General features: G+C 37.2%; 1 protein-coding gene across 13 annotated transcripts in view; it reads right to left on the reverse strand.

Annotated features, from left to right (window-relative positions):
* Positions 1 to 20118, reverse strand: part of TUT4 (terminal uridylyl transferase 4) — a 133595-nt gene that overhangs the window by 5385 nt on the left and 108092 nt on the right. For 3 of the 13 annotated variants that reach the window (XM_045064526.1, XM_004774453.3, XM_004774452.3), the window contains 10 exons: positions 19053 to 19130; positions 18733 to 18910; positions 18368 to 18415; positions 18199 to 18281; positions 13084 to 13199; positions 11942 to 12165; positions 11094 to 11194; positions 7681 to 8128; positions 3010 to 3168; positions 131 to 1529 (listed from right to left, as the gene is read on the reverse strand). In XM_045064526.1, the coding sequence (XP_044920461.1) occupies positions 1441 to 1529; positions 3010 to 3168; positions 7681 to 8128; positions 11094 to 11194; positions 11942 to 12165; positions 13084 to 13199; positions 18199 to 18281; positions 18368 to 18415; positions 18733 to 18910; positions 19053 to 19130 (1524 nt within the window). In that variant the 3' untranslated portion in view covers positions 131 to 1440. Of the gene's footprint in view, positions 1 to 130; positions 1619 to 3009; positions 3169 to 7680; positions 8129 to 11093; positions 11195 to 11941; positions 12166 to 13083; positions 13200 to 18198; positions 18282 to 18367; positions 18416 to 18732; positions 18911 to 19052; positions 19131 to 20118 lie in introns of those variants that run through there. The other 10 variants (XM_045064522.1, XM_045064521.1, XM_004774457.3 and 7 more) reach the window with 10 other exon arrangements.

The raw sequence follows: 20118 nt of genomic DNA on the forward strand, positions 1-20118 counted from the left end.
ACTGGGCCAGCTATCTCTTTAACAAAACAAATGAGTGAAGTCCATCATTTAGTAGGATTCTGAAAGATACTGAAGTTTTAATATGAAAAACTAACAGTAAATACACCTAATCTTAACATTTAATAAATACCTTTTCAGGGCTGCAAATATGGCAGGAAAGCCCTCAACATCCTGCAATAGATTTCAAGCATCTTCCAAGCTGGAAAATATGGCAAAAGCACAGGTAGTCTCCTATTTAAGTAATGCATATCTGAGAAAGCAGAACAAAGATAATACACTATCCTTAAAATACATTTGTATTTACTTATTCTGCAGATTTCCAAATTTATACACCATCATTTAGTCCAAAATCCCTGACAAACATGTACCTGGGGGTTTTAGACAAAATGACCTCAACTTTGATGTACCAAAATACCACCAGAACACAAGTTTTAATTTCAATTATAATCAGTGATTATTGGTAAAAACCATCCTGGCAAGTGTGCATTCCAGGTAGTAACAGAACTCAAAATGGATATCCTGGCACATACTAGTACCCCAGTAAGAAATATCTTCCCTCTACTCCAACTGCCAGTATCAGTCTCAGCGTTTAAAACTCTCCTTCAAAAGATCTGTTTCAATTCCAACATATAAGTGTGCTACCTTGAATTTCACTTCATTGTTTTGCACCTCAGTTTTCTCAATTATAGAATGGAGATAGCATATGTTTCTGTCAACTTCATTGGGTGCTGTGAAGATCCAGTAAAATAAAGGACAAAAAAAAGATCCTTAGATCTCTAAAACTAAGTCTGTAATTTAGAATACTCTATTCATGGAGTGTAAAACAAATGTCCTAATTATTACGTTGTATTTCCATGATCTAACAACCATATGAATTAACCAAATTTGACTCTTGTCAAAAAGATTTATTAACTTAAAATAGAATTACTTCAAATACAGACAAAAGCAACTTTCTGTTCAAGTTTGAATATTTTCAATAGACAAGAATGTAAAAGAAAAAAATTCTGAATCTTCACGTTGTAGTTTTATTTTTTTTTTTTTACCTTTTAAAAAGTTTTTTGGCACTACAAGGTTCTGTAAAGAATAGAAGTGACAAATTTAAAACACATGAAAGTTTTTCCTAATTCTTAAGAACAATATATATAAAGTCTGAAGCAACCAAAGTATGAATACAGCTAATAGAAAATAAAGAATGTAATTTTTAAATTCTCTCTTTATACAATTCATCAAGATTAAACAAAACATAAAATTCCCTTAAAAATAGGGTAATAAAATAGATGAAATTTGTATCACTCAATTTGGTGATACTAGTAAAAACTATAGTTCATATTTATATACAAATAATACAGTCTTTAAAAACAGTCTTAGAATTTAAATAAGCTATCTAAACGTGTTAAAATTTTAAATCAGGACCTGATTTGTTTTGCTTTCCATTAAATGTCACTTTTTCTGCTGAATGTAACTGACATTGAGGTACGGATACCCTTGAGACAGCAGGATTGGCTGGTTGCTGTGCATCGGTAGACCAGCTGAAAGAAAATGGACTCGCATTACTCCGACACGTTTCCTCTTGGTGGGTGGGGACAACGCTCTCTACATCGACGGGTGGCACATCTGTCTGTTGGACACAACACAGACAGGAAACTGAAAGGCTTGTGCCTATTTATCTGACAACGCTTAGAATTTAACTTGTAGCTAGTTCTCTCTCTTTTTTTTTCTACTTAGACAGTAAAGAGGAGATAAAGCATGTCAAAAACATTTAGCAGGGGAAGGAGGAGGACAGAAGGGAAATGTGGCTATGTGAATGAGAAGAGAAATGAAGGGGAGGAAACAAAAGGAACAAATTCACCAGTGAAGAACTTCAGACATCCCCCACACAATCCCACTGAACCCTAAAAGGGTTTATAGGACCAAAAGTAACTTTCCTCAATCCTAGTTCTCTACTCGGAAGAATAAGCCCACCATACTCAATGTTCTGCCACTCTATAGTACAGGGATGCCCCAGAGGTACATGGGATAGTTTAGGAAGGCTTAAATGGAATCAAGCCTGAAACCCAGACCAGGGGCTTCCCCTTAAAGTTATCATTTCATTCAGTCAACATTTCCTGACTGTCTTTCTTTAATTTCTTGAACTCCTAGTTTAAGTGTAACTCTGACTCTAGTTTTTTAACTCCTAGATTAACTAAGAGCTGAGGGCCAGACTCACACATTCCGTATTAGAACTGAAATAGCTTTGAGGCAAGCAGGCTAGATAAAATGCTACAAGTACTCCTTAGTTTGTAATACTCATTACTAAGATCAAAGCCATTATTGGTACCTCAGCACCAACAAAAGACAATGAATTCTAGTGTCATTCAAGTCTTAGTTCAATAAAACAAATTTGACTATGTCACTACTCAATTCAAAAACTTCCATTAGATCCCTACCATTTACTTAACTGAGTCCAAAAAGTTCTTCATAATATGGTTTCAGCCTATCTTCTTTAACCTCATCATATACACATCTTTCCCATTTACTTTATACTCTAGTCCTTTTATTTTCTCCTTTTTTTCTCATTATATCAGGCAGATATCATTGACTTTGCATATATTATTTCCTCAGCTAAGAACTCTCTTCACCTGTAATCTCTAAAAAATCTGTAGGGGAAAAAAAAATCCTGTGTCTCTTTCACAATCTAGTTCAAATGTCAAAATCTTGTGTGAATTGATCCTTGGTGTCCCTATCTCCTGTTATCTCTGCTAGGATAACATTAACTGAGTCCCTCTACATGCCTATTCTTGTTTATTTTAGATGTCTGGCTCTCCTAATAAAATGATCATTAGGTGTACAAGTTTTGCTTAATTCTTGCTTGAACAACAAGCATTAGCACAGTGTGACATACAGTATGCTCTTTCAATAAATGTTTATCCAATGCTTAAAATTTCACTCCTTTTTCCTGGCCTTCACATAGCTTCTGCTGTCCCAGAACCACCCCACCCAGCCTATTAATGAATTTGTAAACAACAATACCTTGAGTATAGAACGGTTTGTTGGGCTGAAATCTGGCATTTCCCTGATGCATGAAGTTTTGATGCAAACCATAAGGCCACGAAGCTGGGACAAGAGGGAAATGGGGACGTGGTGCATGTTCCCAAGGAATTGGAGGATTTAGTCCTGGAAAGCCTGGCTCTGCATTTCAATAAGACAGGAAAGACATACTTTAAAACATCAGTTTGTTCATTTAAATATTCCTTCATTCCACAGAGATTTATTGAGAACCTACCACTGAACAAGAACAATGCTAAATACAGAGCATACCAGTTTTTTTAAAGAATCAAACACTGTAAATATGCTCAAATTATTCATAAAGAGACATACAAGAATACAACATAGAATAATATGTGGCCACTGCTATAACAGATGGGTGGAAGGTGTTATAAAGAAGGGGCTAACACATTTGGCTCAAGAATAGAGGTTTTCCTAAGGATGATTAACTAAACTGAATTTTAAAGCACAAGGAACAAGTTAGGCAAAATGGGGCAAAGAGGGCATATTTTAGACAGAAGGAACAGCATATACAACAGCCAGGAAACAGGAAAGCAGAGCAAGTTTGGGAAGCTGCAAAACAATCAGCGATACAGAGAAAGGAATAAAGGTAGGTAGTGATAAGAAAAAAAGCTAGACAGGTAAGGTAGAATTTATATTTCAAAGAACTATAGTACATCATTAAGGAACTTATATTTTATCCTAAAAACAATGCCAACTATCCTAGAAACAATTATATCATGGCCTGGAAGGTGATTCTATTAAAAGCTAAAGCACTCGGTGTAATGGTTGAGAACGTGGGCTTTGGGGCCAACAAGGTTGACACTCTAATCCCAGTTCCAAAAATTACTAAATTTCAATTACGCACCTCAGGCTACTGTGAGTATTAAATCAGATGACAAAAAGTAATGTGGCTTATCCAAGTCCTGGTATGTAAGTAGGAACTCAAAAAAATATGAGTACTATTCTTTCTATGGCAAACTACCCCACAATCTACTTCCCTTTAAGATGTATCTGTAAGTACATCTTTCAAAGTACACTTTTTCAAAGCACTTACTGAATCCTTTGGACCATTTTTGGTGGCTTTTCTCATTCAGGATCATAATGTGGCAGGAAATAATCTAAAAGACACTATCCTCACATTCATTAAACTTCCTAGCAGGAATGCAAATTAGGAGGTACAGAAAGGGAGGAGTACACAGCAAGAAGACTAAAACCCATACTAGCCATATTCTTAACAAGCTCAGTCTTCTCAGGAGGTAACCAGAAAAACAAAGCAGCTGTTTCATTCAAAGTTCATAAAATCAAGTTACAATTAAGAGCTGAAGCTATACTAGAGGGTATATTTATTTCTTTAAATGAGACTGGGAATATATACTGAGGTCCAGATCAATTGAGAAATGATGTTTGACATAAAAGTGTACTTCTTAGAATATATCTAATTTCCCTTGGCCATTTTTCACAAATATTTTCATAATATAAACATGGAGGAGAAAAAGAACACAACTGGAGAGCAGAATCAACATGAGTTAAGGGCATCCTGCAGAAAGTGAGCTAAATTTTAAAATCAGGCAGGGGGTGGTGAGTGAGTTAGCCAAGCTTTGGAGCAAAGCAAAAGGATGTGCAAAAAGGCAAGAAAGATAAAAGGGAGAGGACTTTCCAGGCAGATGGAACAAATTAAGTAAACAATTAGGGATAAGAGACAGTATGGTATGTTCGTGGGATGTTCATTAGTTCATTAAGGCAGAAAGAGATCAACTAGTAGTGGTACAGGAAGGAACAAAGCTATAAAAACTGAGCCACTATACAAAAGGGCAAGACACTGGGTATGTGTTCATGGGTATATAACTCAGTAACGATCAGGACACATGTCATGGCATATATACAATAAACTTTTGCTGAATGACAAAAGCAGAGATCACATTAGAATGGCCAAGTATGCCACATATCCTTTGACCCTGGAAGTCTAAATGAGTTCCCACATTCTGACATTTTCCCTCAGCAAAACAGATTATCTGTATTGTCTCAGAAGAGTTTAGAGATACCTCCTCTATCATAGTGCTCTAAGCAACAACCTATTTTTGTTTAAAAACTGCCAAAATTCTTTTGAGAATTAATAAAGGGAAAAGAGTCAAGCTTAGCCTACTTTTCCTATACAAACTACTTTTTAGGATAATCAAGTAGTTAATAAGGAAAAGTTGTTTATAGAAGAACTTTTCTGTTCACAAATAGTGCAAAGAAAATCATTTTACAACCCTTAGTGAAATAATGGTTATCAGCAATAATTATCAACAACAGCTATGACTATTATGTAAAAATTAACGAGGAACTTTATAATGGATATCCAACTCATTGATCAATCTTAGGTCAATGTAACAGAAAGTAAGTTCTTTTTGAAATAAGGGAACAGGAAACATAGCACCAACCAGAAAGTAAAATTCTTACCAAAAAAATAACCTGAATCTAATCCAAACTCTGGACCTAACTAACTACCAATTTAGGAAATACGGGGACAGAGGTACATTTTAAACAATGCCACAAAAATAAAATTCAGCCGACATTACAATGTAGGAAGTGCTATAGTTTCTTAATAAACAGTTTATATGGGAGGAAAAATTATGAGGGGAAACTACTATAAATTAAAGGCGGCTTAAGAGATATAATAACCACCTGTAATGTACAGGGCGCTTTGTAGGAATTCTGATTAAAAAAAAAAAAAAACAACTTTAGAAAAATAGGTAAAAATGAACAAGAACTGGGTATTAAAAAAGAAAAAGAAGAAGAAGAAGATCTGGGTATTAGAGGATACTGGATATGGTAACAGTTTTGTGTGTTTAAGAAATACAAACAAGATTATACAGAAATTTGACCCAGTGCCTGAGATTTGATTAAATACTAAAGCCAAAAGCTTTCTTTAAATGAGGAAAAGGAGTGGGTCACCTAAGTGGCTCAGCTGATTAAGTGTCTAGCTCTTGACTTCGGCTCAGGTCATGATATAGAGGTTGTGAGATTGAGACCTGTGTTAGATGCCATGCTCAGCAGGGAATCTGCTTGAGATTTTCTACCTCTCCCTCTGTCTCTAACCCCCCTAAAATAAATAAATAAATCTTAAAAAAAAGAAAAGATATTAAAGGAGTCAAGGACTAGCAAATACTGGTAACTGTTAAAAGCTGGGTAATGGGCTGGGGCGCCTGGGTGGCTCAGTGGGTTAAGCCGCTGCCTTCGGCTCAGGTCATGATCTCAGGGCCCTGGGATCGAGCCCCGCATCGGGCTCTCTGCTCAGCAGGGAGCCTGCTTCCCTCTCTCTCTCTGCCTGCCTCTCCGTCTACTTGTGATTTCTCTGTCAAATAAATAAATAAAATCTTTAAAAAAAAAAAAAAAAAAAAAAAAGCTGGGTAATGGGGAATAGGTTCATTATACTTTATTCTCTCTCCTGTATACATTTCAAATTTTCAATAATACAGTCTTTAAAATAAAAATATTTGGGGGGGGCACCTGGGTGGCTCAGTGGGTTAAAGCCTCTGCCTTCGGCTCAGATCATGATCCCAGGGTCCTGGGATCGAGCCCCGCATCAGGCTCTCTGCTCAGTAGGGAGCCTGCTTCCTCTCTCTCTGCCTGCTTGTGATCTCTGTCTGTCAAATAAATGAATAAAATCTTAAAAAAAAAAGATTCTTTCAAAAAAATTGGGGGGGCTCCTGGGTGTCGCAGTCAGTTAGGCGTCTGACTCAGGCTTTTGGCTCAGGTTGTGATCTGAAAGTCATGAGATCGAGCCCCCAGTCAGGCTCTGGGCTCAGTGTGGAGTCTGCTTGAGATTCTCTCTCCCTTGCCCTCTGCCCCATCCATTTGTGCATGCTCTCTCCCTAAAATAAATAAATAAGTCTTTTAAAAAAATTATCAACCAAAACTGGGTATAAAACAAGACTTCTGGTTTATCAAATATTTCAATTATGCAAATATTTTTTTAAATGACTGGATCATATGACACCTAAATATTACTTGGCAATTATGTCTAGGAATTGAGAATATAGATTATTTTTTATTATTCAAATGTTCAATAATGAAAATGTATTTCTATAAATCAGGAAAAAACTAGTACTTTTTAATGTTACAAAGTGCTACTAATATCATTTTAAAGAATTGTCCTTACTGGAAGATAGTAAAGAGGCTAAGGCAAAGAGCACGGGTTTTGAAGAAAGAAATTGGTTTAAATCTTGGATCTGCTATGATTAATTATTAAAGCCTGATAGTTGTTACTTAACCCTACAATATCCTCAACCATAAAATTAGCTTTAATAATACCCAAATCAAACTGTACTGTAGTGAAATTTAAAATAAGTAACATTTATGTATATTACCTCATTTAATATTCACAATATCCCTGTGCATTAAATGTTATTAATATCCTTATTTTAACGATGAAACCAATGCACAAAGAGACTGAGCAACTGCCTAATGCCACATAATAAATGGCAGGGCTAGGATTCAAATCTAGACAGTGTGAATCCACAGTCCATACCCTTTATCTAATCCTATACTGCCCCTCATAAATATTGCTTGCCATTCTTTTCCTCACATTTATTTCGCCAAGTGCAACCAATCATACCAATCACCCAACCTTTCTACAGACAGATGCAAAAGAAGAAAAGGAAGGGTTACCCGAATTCCCCACTGTACCATTGTTCACCAGGGAATTTGGAGCCACAGTACGAGGCCAGTGTCCATCATGAGAGGAGTTAGGGATCGCCACAGGTCTGGCAGCAGGCTGTGCAAAGATGATGCTGGGATCGTTCAGGCCAATATTGCTGGGGGCACTGCCTGGTGCAGAATGGATCACTGGACCATGGATAGGCCAGGATGGGGCAGGGATCTGGAGAGGGTGCATTGGCAACAATCCCATATTGTGCATGGGAGAATACTGAGCTGGTGGTGACTGGGGAAAGTTATACATAGGCATCTGGACCTGATGGGGGGGCTGGGCTCCCTGCTGAGGTGGGCCAAGCTTGGGTTGGGATCCTGGCTGGGATGGAGACTGAGTAATGGCAGCTGATTGGGAAGAATTCTGTGGAAACGGCTGGGGCTGAGGAGAATAAGATGGTGAATCAGACTGCAAAGAGAAAAAGATAACATTTTAAAATTAATTTAAAAACATGTTAGTGTTATAAAAGCAGAGATTATCTAAACACAAAATTAGTTATTTTATTAGAATATTATAAATACAACTCTATTATGTGAATAAGAGCCTCATTTTACATGAAAATAGAATTTTCTCCAAAATCCTCAAACCCTCTCTGACGTATATATTACCCCATAAACCTTTTTACTGCCCAAAGAAGAAAGAGCCCAGACATCATTTCCATCATGCAGAACTCACATTCCAACTGTAACTAGAAACTTGTATCTAAGTATCTCACAGGCACTTTGATTCAGTCCCTCAACAAGTTACTGAGTGTCAGTTATGTCTGGGCATTGTTCTAGGTATTAAAAATACAATACTAGCATGTATGCCCTCATGGAATTTAAAGTTTTATGGGGGAAAGGAGAAAGAGCAGATGAAGAGATTACATGAGCAATTACAATGAAATACAATGATTACTATGATAAAGAATGCATGATGTATATTGTATAAGGAAATCCCAGAGCAGGAATATCTAAACATACTTCCAGAGGAGAAAAAAATAAGAAGAATGAAAGTGGAAATCAAGGAAAACTTCCCAAAGAAGTGACCTTTAAGTTGAGACACAAGGGTAAATAGCAATCAGTCTAACAAAAGAGGGCAGGGATAGGGGAATGGGAGGAGTGTTTCATGCAGAGGGAACAACATGACTGAAGGAAAATAGGTTCATGAACACCTGACTTGTTTAAGTAATCAGATTCTGAAAGAAGTTTATTATTACTGAAGTATAAGGGCAGGGGAATGGCAGATTTGAGGTTGAAGAACTAAAGAGGTACAAGACAATGAAGGGTCCAATAGGCCTTGTAGTTAAGACTTTATCCTGAGTGCACAGGGAAACCACTGAAGGGTTTCAAACCAGTCAGGAACATGATCAATCTGTATTTTAGAAAAATTATTCTGGCTTAATGGGAATGAAATAGAGAACACTTGGGGTGGGATGGGGGAGACCAATAAGAGTGATTAAAAGGCTGGCCCTAAGATGATGGTAACCTAGGCTAGGTAAATATAATATAGGAACAGGAAAGCAAATAGCTGTGAGCTACTTTTTATAGGTAGAAATAACAGGAGTTGATGACTGACTGATGTGGGGTTTGAGGGAAAGAAAACTAGGAAGCAGGATCATTCAGTGAGATGGAGAACACAGGAGCCAAGAAGTGGCAAGTCTAGGAATTTAGAGAGAAGTATGTTACATTCTACATATGTTGAGGTTAAAGTGCTTTGTGAGATATCAGAACAATGTCCATTAGACAGACTCTGACCCACATCTCAAGTAAGAGGAAAGTGAGTGCTAAAGCAGAGGGTAAAAGTTAGAAGCAGCAGAGGAAAGTGGTTAGAACACAGGTTTTGAAGACAGGGCCTGAGGGTTCAAGTTCTAGTTCCAAGTATGTGCTGACCTCAGGCAAGAAACTTAAATCTCTGTTTTTTCACCTGTAATGTATAAATAATAAACAGAATCTATCTCATACATCTCTGTGTAGGTTAAGCAGTACTTGTGGAAAATATAAACACCAAATTCAGGACAGTAGATACATTTTAGTAGCTAGGAAGGGATAGTAGGAAGGTTTTAAGATGGAAACAGCATCCAACAGGAATGCACAGGGATTACTAACCATGGGTGATTTTTTAATATAATAAATATTAAGAATTGTTAAAGCCTGGTGGTACTACATGGGTGTTCATTACTTTCTGTACTTTTTCAATATTTTATTACAAGAAACAGGAGAAATTATATATATGGCACACAGCAGTCAACCATGTTAGCTGGTATTATTGTTGTTATATAACATTTATGAAAATGTCAGGGCTATAGTATATATTCAAATATTACAGATAGGGTTAGTGGGCTTCTAAATGTTGTTCTAAGATTCTCCTATACTGATCTACAAATCCTTTGAGAATTTTTTCTAAAAGAGATCATACCAGATTAAGCATGTTTAATTCTTAACAATGTTGAGGCTACCTAGACCTGAGTTTGAATCTTTTAATTTCTCTTTTTCTCAGCTTCCCAATTTGTAAAATTTGATCATACTAATACCTACCACTTCACATGCCACGCAAAGGATTAAGTGTGAAGCACCAAGCATAGTACCAGGTTTAAAGTAAGGAAAAGTGAATTGGGGGAAATAGGAGGGGGAGACAGACCATGAGGACTCTGAGAAACAGAGGGTTTTGGAGGGGGGTGGGGTGGGAGGTTAGGTGAGCCCGGTGGTGGGTATTAAGGAGGGCATGTATTGCATGGAACACTGGGTGTGGTGTATAAACAATGAATCTTGGAACACTGAAAAAATACAATTAAATTAAAAAAATAAAGTAAGGAAGCATCCAATTAATACTGAATTAATTTAATAAGTGCAAGGTGAATACAGATTTACACAACAGTTAAGAGCAACTCAGCAAAGTTAATATGAAACTTGTGAACTCCAATTTAATACTGTTCTTTCACGAGATATATTTTATTAGGTATTCATATCAGCTATGAGAAGACACATAAAGACTTCAAGCAAGTCCAATGCCATGTATGTATTCCCCTAACATATTAAACCCCTAACACATCTCCATTTTGGGGTTTATTTTTATAAATGTTGCTGATATTCTGCTACTAGGCAAGGCCTGAAACTCAATTACCTTATTTTAACTAATGAACAAATATATTAGGTAGCTGTTCTCTTAGGCAGGCTCAATAAAGTTAAGCAGCTTGCCCAAAGATATAAGCCGAGATCAGCATTACTCCAAAGGTCATGCTCACATTCCATCTCATGTGCCTAGCAGAAACACCAATACAAAAGCACTGTTATCTGGATGACTATTTGCCAGTCTAAAAGATCAACCCAGTAACCTATCAAAGATTGTACTATCTTCCCACCAAAACTAATCCCTCTGCAGGCAGAGTACTCACACATTCTGAGGACTGTCTAGTCCTTATGGACTGATCACCCTGTTGCTGGGCTGAACCAGCCACCTGTTGGGCATTTACAAGGTTGCGGACCAGCTGGGCTGCTAAGAGAAGACATCAGAAAGAAAATCAACAGATAAAGAAAACAACAGAGAAATGACAATCAATAACTCCCTTCCTCTGTTAAAGAATCTCAAATCCCTCTGAGATTTTATAAACTTGGGACCTTTATAGTATTATTAGGTAGGACTTGTAACAACTAATTTTTTTTAAGTTTCTCAATCTTGTAAATCGCTTAAAAATATATACTGGTGGTAGAAACAAGAACAAAAAGACAAATACTCCTTTTCTAAATGAGATGATATGTTTAAGAAAATATCTTCTGCAACAAGAATCTCAATAACTAGAAATCATCACTTCTAAAATACTCTATTTTTTTCTTTCACTAAACTCTCATTTGGGTTTCAAATTCTTAAAATTACTTATGAATTATAACAGAAACAAATCTCCCTCTCGCATAAGAGCAAAGGGAAGAGATATAATTTCTCTTGTATGTGTTCCCAGAAAAAAAAATTAATTTCTCTTATCTTTTGATAAAGAAGGTAACTCAAATCCAAAGAATACTTAAAGGGAGTTTACTGAATACAACAAACTGTTAAGACCTTAATAGTGAACACATCTGAGTACTATTCAAAATAAAGGACTGTCTAAATTTTCTCTCTTTAAGAAATTATAAGGTCCAAAATCATACTGCTAACTTTGGAAAAGAGAGGAATCAAGAGTCCTTAGAATGACATCAACACAAATGACCTTATTTCTACCAAAAACTACTTTTAGCCTTTTCTATTTACCTGCCACACTGCTATTCCTCTGACGGGCCAGCTTGACCTCTGGACACTCCCTTCGTACATGTCCTGCATCTCCACATATAAAGCATCTGAGGTCTCTGGGGTCTCTAAACTCTCGAGTGTCGTGGAGGTCTCGGGGGTCAACAAGGTCTCGGGAATCTTTCTCCTCTTCATTCCCATCCTTCTCTTCTTCACTGTCTTTCTTCTTTAGTCTAAACAGTAAACTGCTGATACCAATAATGCGGGGCTAGGGACTTGTAAACTGAATGAATCACAGAACAAACTAAACTACACAAAAGTCTCACAATAAAGGGATTAACATACTGATTGTTTCATGCACCTTTTTTAAGGCAAGGGAACTCACATTTAGAGCACACCTACTCCTATGGCAGAAACTGGGTAGGAGTTTTATAATACAATATCAAATTAGAAAAAAAATTTTAATACTGAATTTTAATCTTATAATTATCCTTAGAAGTTGGTATTTATTATCTCCATTTTATAGAGGGAGCAGCTGATGCTAGAGAAAGTGTCTTCTCTAAATTTAAGTCAGTATATAGCACTGACGGAACCCAGGAATTCATTCTGTTCGTAAAGTTCTAAGCTCTTTATATTTGGAAAGACTTAATAACTAAAGAAACGATTTTTCCTGGCTTATTGAAAAGAGTATATAAAACACAGGAAAGTCTATTTCATAAATATATTTTCAGGGGTGTGAAGGATGTCTATTCTTCAAGGTATATATTATATAGGTATATCTCACAGTAAGTGTCTCAAAGATTCAGTTAATTATATTTTAATTACTGATTTGTAGGACTGTGAGGTACTCAGGAAGAACCCCATGACTTGATCATTTTTTGTCTGGGCTCCTGGCACAGTTCCCAATAGAGCAGGTGTCAATAAATGCTTCTTCAATTAAAACAGAACAAAACAAAAAACCTGAATGAAGTGAAAAAATGAATGAGATAGCACTGTCACAAATAAATCTCACTCTATTAAAAAAATTCCACTCCAATATACATTTTACCTAATGTCCAATTTAAAGCCCTGAACCTTTTTACTTAAACATATATGAACACAGTTATAGCTACTATTGGCCTCACATTTATTTTCCCTGTAATGTTGATACATAATCATTTGCCAACCTTCTCCTTTTAGGGCAGTCTTTCATGTAGTGGCCTATTTTTCCACACACACGACAACATCGATCGTTGGGAGCCAGTTCTCCATCTGTTAATACTCGGGAATCAAAGAAGTACTCCTAGGGAGAAAATAAAACTTTACTAGAAAAAAAAAAAAAAAAACCCAAAACATTAGGAATTGTGGAATCCAAATGGAAAGAAGACCAAGATATAAGAGTGACTTTAAGAAAAAGGAAATAAGGGACGCCTGGGTGGCTCAGTTGGTTAAGCAGCTCCCTTCGGCTCAGGTCATGATCCCAGCGTCCTGGGATCGAGTCCCACATCGGGCTCCTTGCTCGGCAGGGAGCCTGCTTCTCCCTCTGCCTCTGCCTGCCTTTCTGTCTGCCTGTGCTCGCTCTCCACCTCCCCCTGATAAATAAATAATAATAAAAAAAAATCTTTAAATAAATAAACAAAATTAAAAAAAAAAAAAAAGAAAAAGGAAATAAATGGGGAGCCCGGTGGCTCAGTTGGTTAAGCATCTACCTTTGGCTCAGGTCATGATCCCAGAGTCCTAGGATCCAGCCCTGCAGAGGGCTCCCTACTCATCAGGGAGTCTGACTGTCCCACTCCCCTTCTGCCCTACTCAGGCTCTCTCTCTCAAATAAATAAATAAAATCTTAAAAAAAAAAAAAAGGAAATATCAAAAAACTTTTCAATGTAACTAAAACCATAATATGAAAATAAGAATAAGGGCGCCTGGGTGGCTCAGTGGGTTAAAGCCTCTGCCTTCGGCTCAAGCCACGATCTCAGGATCCTGGGATCGAGCCCCACATCAGGCTCTCTGCTGAGCAGAGAACCTGTTCCCCACCCTCTCTCTCTGCCTGCCTCTCTGCCTACTCGTGATTTCTGTCAAATAAATAAATAAAACCTTTAAAAAAAAAAAAAAGAAAAGAAGATTAATCTTACCGGTGTGCCCAGGTGGCTCAGTCAGTTAAGCCTCTGCCTTTGGCTCAGGTCATGATCTCAGGGTCCCGGATCGAGCCCCCAATCCAGCTCCCTGCTGAATCAGGCTCCCTGCTGACGGATACCCTGCTTCTCTCCCTTTGCTGCTCCCCCTTGCTTGTGTGTGCACACTCTCTTTCTCATAAATTCTTTTAAAAAAATTTTTAAGACTTTATTTATTTATTTGACAGAGAGAGAGAGAGATCACAAGTAGGCAGGGCAGCAGGCAGAGAGAGAAGGCGAAGCAGACTCTCTGCTCAGCAGAGAGGGGCTCAATCCCAGGACCCTGGGATCATGACCTGAGCCGAAGACAGAGACTCAACCCACTGAGCCATCCAGGTGCCCCAAATTTTTAAAATCTTAAAAAAAAAAAAAAAAATTATCATCACTGGCGCCCCGGGTAGCTCAAATGGTTGAACATTCAGCTCAGATCACGCTCTCAAGAGTCATGGGATCCAGACTCCAGCTGGGCTCTGTGCTTGGCAGGCAGTCTGCTTCTCTCCTTTTCTCTCTCCCTCTCCCTCCATTCTTCCCCCTACTCTTTCTCTCTCTCTCTAATAAAGAAAAAAAAAAAACATCATCAATATCACAATTGCTAACAGTGCTAACCATGTTACAGCCACATTATTTCTTCATTTATCTGTGGCATCTTTGCATAATAAACTCAACAGTTATTATTTTCATCCTCATTTATAGATGAGCAAAACAGAGGCTCAGAAAGTGAGTCATTTGCCCATAGTAAAATCTGCCCATTACCTGATAGGTAAGCAGGATTTAACACTAAGTTGGTCTGACTACAAATCTCATGCTTTCTGCCTTACCAGGCTATTTCTAGAAAAGAACTATTCTCTTTACAAAAGACTTCTCTACCAATAAAGGAATCTTCTGGTTTATTTAAAATATGATTGGATTTGTATATAACATTTCAAGAACATATAACATTAATAACATAAAGCAGGTTCAACTAATGAGTAGATAGAGAACCAATACACAGTAAATCATTTTCCCAAGTTTTAAAAGTACCAAGATTATTTTTCCTTTACCCTACCTCCTGGAGTATTCTTCTAAGCTTTATTTTTTTTTTTAAAGATTTTATTTATTTATTTGACAGAGAGAAATTACAAGTACACTGAGAGGCAGGCAGAGAGAGAGAGAGAAGGAAGCAGGCTCCCTGCTGAGCAGAGAGCCCGATGCGGGACTAGATCCCAGGACCCTGAGATCACGACCCGAGCCGAAGGCAGCGGCCTAACCCACTGAGCCACCCAGGCGCCCCTCTTCTAAGCTTTAGCTCAGTTTTGTTTTGCACTATCACAAAGACTAGTTTGTCCTAACAGTATCCACATCTCTGTAAGGCAAGAGAACATACCCACTTAGCACTCTTCAAATCTAAAGTCAAAGATAAAAGTGTAAGAGACACACCTACTAGGATGGCTATCATAAAAAGGAGAAAAGGATGTAGACGGAAATGGAAACCACACATATTGCTGGTGGGAATGTAAAATAATACAGATGCTGTAAAAAATGTTCGGCAGAACCTCAGAGAGTTAAACATAAATTTGTCAAAATGAACCAACAATTCTACTGTTAAGTATGTACCCAAAAGAAATGAAAACTAACATCCACACAAAAATTTGTGCAGAAATATTCACAGCAGCATTACTCATAAGAATGAAAAAGAAGAACAGCTCAAATGTCCAACAAAGATGATGAATGGATAAATAAAATATGATATATTCCATTTAATGGAATACTGCTCAACCATTAAAAGGAATGGGTGGCTCAGTTAAGTGTCTGTGTTCGGCTCAGGTCATGACCCCAGAGTCCTGGGACTGAGCCCCATATTGGCCTCTCTGCTCAGTGAGGGGTCTGCATCTCCCTCTGCCTACCACTCCCCCTGCTTGTGCTCGCTCACTCTCTAACAAATAAATGAATAAAATCTAAAACAAAACAAAACAAAACCAAGTAGGAATTCAATAAATATGTGTTGAAAGAATATATTTTACTATGGAAAATAAAAGCATGAAGACTTGAAAGGATATTTTCTACAATATCAATTATAACACTGATACAATAAAAACAATCTAAATGTCCATCAAAGGAGAACAGTTAACCTAGTATATAAACAAGCCACAGAATACTATTTGACTTTTAAAACAGAAAAAAAAGTGTGTCCAAAAAATGGTTAGCAGACTCACAGGCCCCTTCAGATAGGCCTCAAACTGATGTTTGGCTCTTACACCAAATGATACTCAAGACCAAAGACTGACATCTACTCGGACTACTTATACTGAGTTATTAAGATTTACTAAAATTCTGGATTGCCTGGGTGGCTCAGTCGTTAAAAGCCTCTGCCTTCAGTGGCGCCTGGGTGGCTCAGATGGTTAAGCCTCTGCCTTCGGCTCATGGGCTCACATCATGATCGGGGGTCCTGGGATCTAGCCCTGAATTCATGGAGTTCTCTGCTCAGCAGGGAGCCTGCTTTCCCACCCCACCCCCGCCCCCCATCCTGCCTGCCTCTTTGCTTACTTGTGATCTCTCTTTCTGTCAAATAAATAAATAAAGTCTTTAAAAAAGCCTCTGCCTTCAGCTCAGGTCATGATCCCAGACTCCTGGGATCAAGCCCCAAATCAGGCTCCCTGCTCAGCAGGGAACCTGCTTCTCCTTCTCCCACTCCCCACCACCTTGTGTTCCCTCTCTCACTGTCAAATAAATAAATAAATAAATAATTTTTTTAAAGAAGTTACTAAAATTTTATATTCATAGACTAAAATTAACACATTTTCAGTTTACTAAGAATTCTAATAGTCTACTAAAAATTCTCACAACACGAAACTGCTAGGTTCCTATAGAACATATGCATATATACACACTAATAGCTGGTATTACCACAATTTTCAGGTAAAATGCTTTATCAGTGCATCATCAAATTTGTTTTGATTTGACTGTACTCTCTTCATTTATTGTTTTTTTAATTAGTTAGTAAAATCATTGTTGGATTTTCATTTTGTTTGACATTTTATTCTTACACAACTTCTCATTTCAAATTTTACTATTATTTTCTTTCTCTCCATTATAGTTATTACCACCCCCTCCCAAGAGGCAGGGCAATAAAAAAATGTCAAGAATCAGTGCTGCAAGGGGAAAAAGCTATAGATATTTCTGCTTTTCTTACCCTACATCCCAAAGAAAGAGTGCATAAACTGTACTGAACAAAATCAAGGATATTTGTTATGCAATAGTAGAGACACAGTTTCTCTCTTGAGATTGCTTCTCTTTGAAGTTTCTTTCTCTATAAAACTTAGACCTCCTCCCACTAGAAAGCAAGCAAAAAACAGAGTGAGACCAAGAGCAATAGGAAATATTATGCCACCCAGTTCAGGCAAAAAGAATCCTCTCAGTTCCATGCCATCAAATTCAGTTACCAGGGCTACACCAAAATTAGAGCAGAAGTCTTAGCAAGTAAGAAAGTATTTCTTTGGTGTTGTCCTCTCTGTTTATATTTTCATAAAAATTTCCAGAGATGGAAGAAGGGCAGTGGGCAGCACCTCAAATTCAAAATTTAAGGATACTGACTCTTGACTATCTGCTTTCATTCATTCAACAAATGCTTATTTAGTACATTCAATGTACCTTTTTTTTTTTTTTAAGATTTTATTTATTTATTTGACAGACAGAGATCACAAGTAGGCAGAGAGACAGGCAGAGAGAGAGGAAGGGAAGAAGGCTCCCCACCAAACAGAGAGCCCAATGCGGGGCTCGATCCCAGGACCCTGGGATCATGACCTGGGCTGAAGGCAGAGGCTTTAACCCACTGAGCCACCCAGGCAACCCTCAATGTACCATTTTAATAGGTACTGGAGATAAGATGGTGAAGAGACATAATAGACCATTGTCCTCAGGGATCTGTAATCTAATGGCAGAAGAAAGAATTAAACAAATAGATATACAAAATTTAGCAAATAGATAACTCATTATGAACTATGATAAATACAATAAAAAAAAATACAGGGAGTGTATAATCATCTCTTTCCCCTATTTCTAACACCAACTTGGAAATAGGATAAAGCTTACTGTACCACCAAAAAGGCAGTTCTTTAAGAAAAAAGATTCAGAATCCAAATTATGTAAACTTACAGCTTCTCTGCCAATGAGTGGATAAAAGGGGGTACCAAAAAGCTTCCTTCCATTGATAAATGCCTTCATGATAAAATTGGTCACTATTGAAAAAAGAAGAAAGAATAAAGATGCAGACCTTAATGTGTAAAAGCTTTAAAAACAGGGGATTTCTAAACTTAAAACTTACTTTTTCTAGAAACTCCAGCACCAAGGTTATGATTCAAGTCAAAAGGATCTAGAAAAGAAATGTTTATTTTTTAATTAAGAATTCTGTTCGCTGTAACATAAAATATCCATACGAGCCATACCAAGAGAGTAATACTTTATAACTCAGACCATTCAAGTCACCAAATTATTCTTCTAAAGTTGTAGATTTTAAAAAGACAGAAATTAGGATAGGGGGAATAATAAAAGGACAGAAACATAAAAATCAAGAGGAAGAATCTTCCAAATTCTAATGTGTTTTCAGTTTTCCTTTCTATCTCCTTGCCAAATGAAACTCCGGCTTTCTGTTTCATTTTGTTTTTCAGTTAATGTCAGCTAAATGATTACCTTCAATTGCAATGCATTTGGATGTCCACTGCTTCTCAAAAGTTGTCAACAGCTTTTTCTGCCGAATGCTAATTACATATTCCTTGAAATCAAACTCTTCAGTATAGAAGCGAAGCAGTCCCAACCAAAGCTCTCCTAATGTTTCTGTGTTCTTTCCAAGTGAAGGTAAACGCTTTTTCTACAGGTAAGAAAACAGAGGGAGAGAGATATCTATACCCATGCAAAATATGGATTCCAAATATAAGTGAAATTATTAAATTACGCAAATCCTAATACATATCAGTGAGCATTCTATAACATAAAGACTATGAAAAAATTACCAGTTCTTCTGTTTTATCAAAGAAAAATGCATTCCATCCATCAACCATTCTCTGTGGAATCTGTTTTCCATCAAAGATCTGTAAAAATAATTTTATTATTAGATTTCAAGTCCTCTAATCCAAATGTCTAAGTATCCTCATATCATATTAGAATGTACCTATAAGAGATATTGAGATATTTCTTTCCAAAAGGAACATGTCAGGATGGTATAATTTGATGCCAAGTTATTAATAAGTGATGTGTATCTGGAAAATCAAAGGTAGGAAAGGATACCCTAAGAGCTTGAGACTCTCCAAATGACACATTTGATGATATCTATTTGGCCTGTCAAAACACATCCAGCCCAAGACTAATGAAGTAAAATGGAAAAAAAAAAAAAAGCAAGCCACATTTATTTTTATTTATTGTGTTTTAAGATTTTCTTTACTTATTTATTTGAGAGAGAATTAAGAGTGAGAGAGAGAGAACATGAGAGGGGAGAGGGACAGAGGGAGAAGGAGACTCTCGGCTGAGCAGGTAGCCCGATGCGGGACTCAATCCCAGGACTCCATGATTATGACCTGAGCCAAAGGCAGTTGCTTAGTCAACTGAGCCACTGAGGTGTCCCAAAGACCACATTTTCATCAAAGGATCATAGATATAGAAATACATAATATCTACTGATTTGTACACCAAAAAGAAATCAATGGAACTGCTTGTTTTGGGGAAAGGCTCCAGTACTTTTTAATCAGTTATCTCTATCAGATGATGCTGAAAGGCCCTGGGTATTGATTTCTTTAAAGAGAAAATCAGACAGCTTTTCCTGACATCTTGATAAAAACTATAAAATCTTCATGATTATGAATAATAATCCACTGTCGTGAGGAAAGGGAGGGGGAATAATGCTCCTTTACTAGAAGAAAAGTATCTCTTTAAGATGAGTTCTTTAAAAAGTAAAAAGCTACAACACGTTCACAGTCAGCAGACCTCATTTCTAGTCTTTGTCCTGCCTGGTAGTGATTCTAAAGACCATCACCCTCCTAAACCCTTCACTGTTATCCCAATGAAAATGACAGATTATAGAGT

This window comes from Mustela putorius, unplaced genomic scaffold, assembly GCF_011764305.1.
Source record: "Mustela putorius furo isolate JIRA1106 unplaced genomic scaffold, ASM1176430v1.1 tig00003853_pilon_pilon_pilon, whole genome shotgun sequence".
In the NCBI taxonomy this organism is placed as follows: Eukaryota; Metazoa; Chordata; class Mammalia; order Carnivora; family Mustelidae; genus Mustela; species Mustela putorius.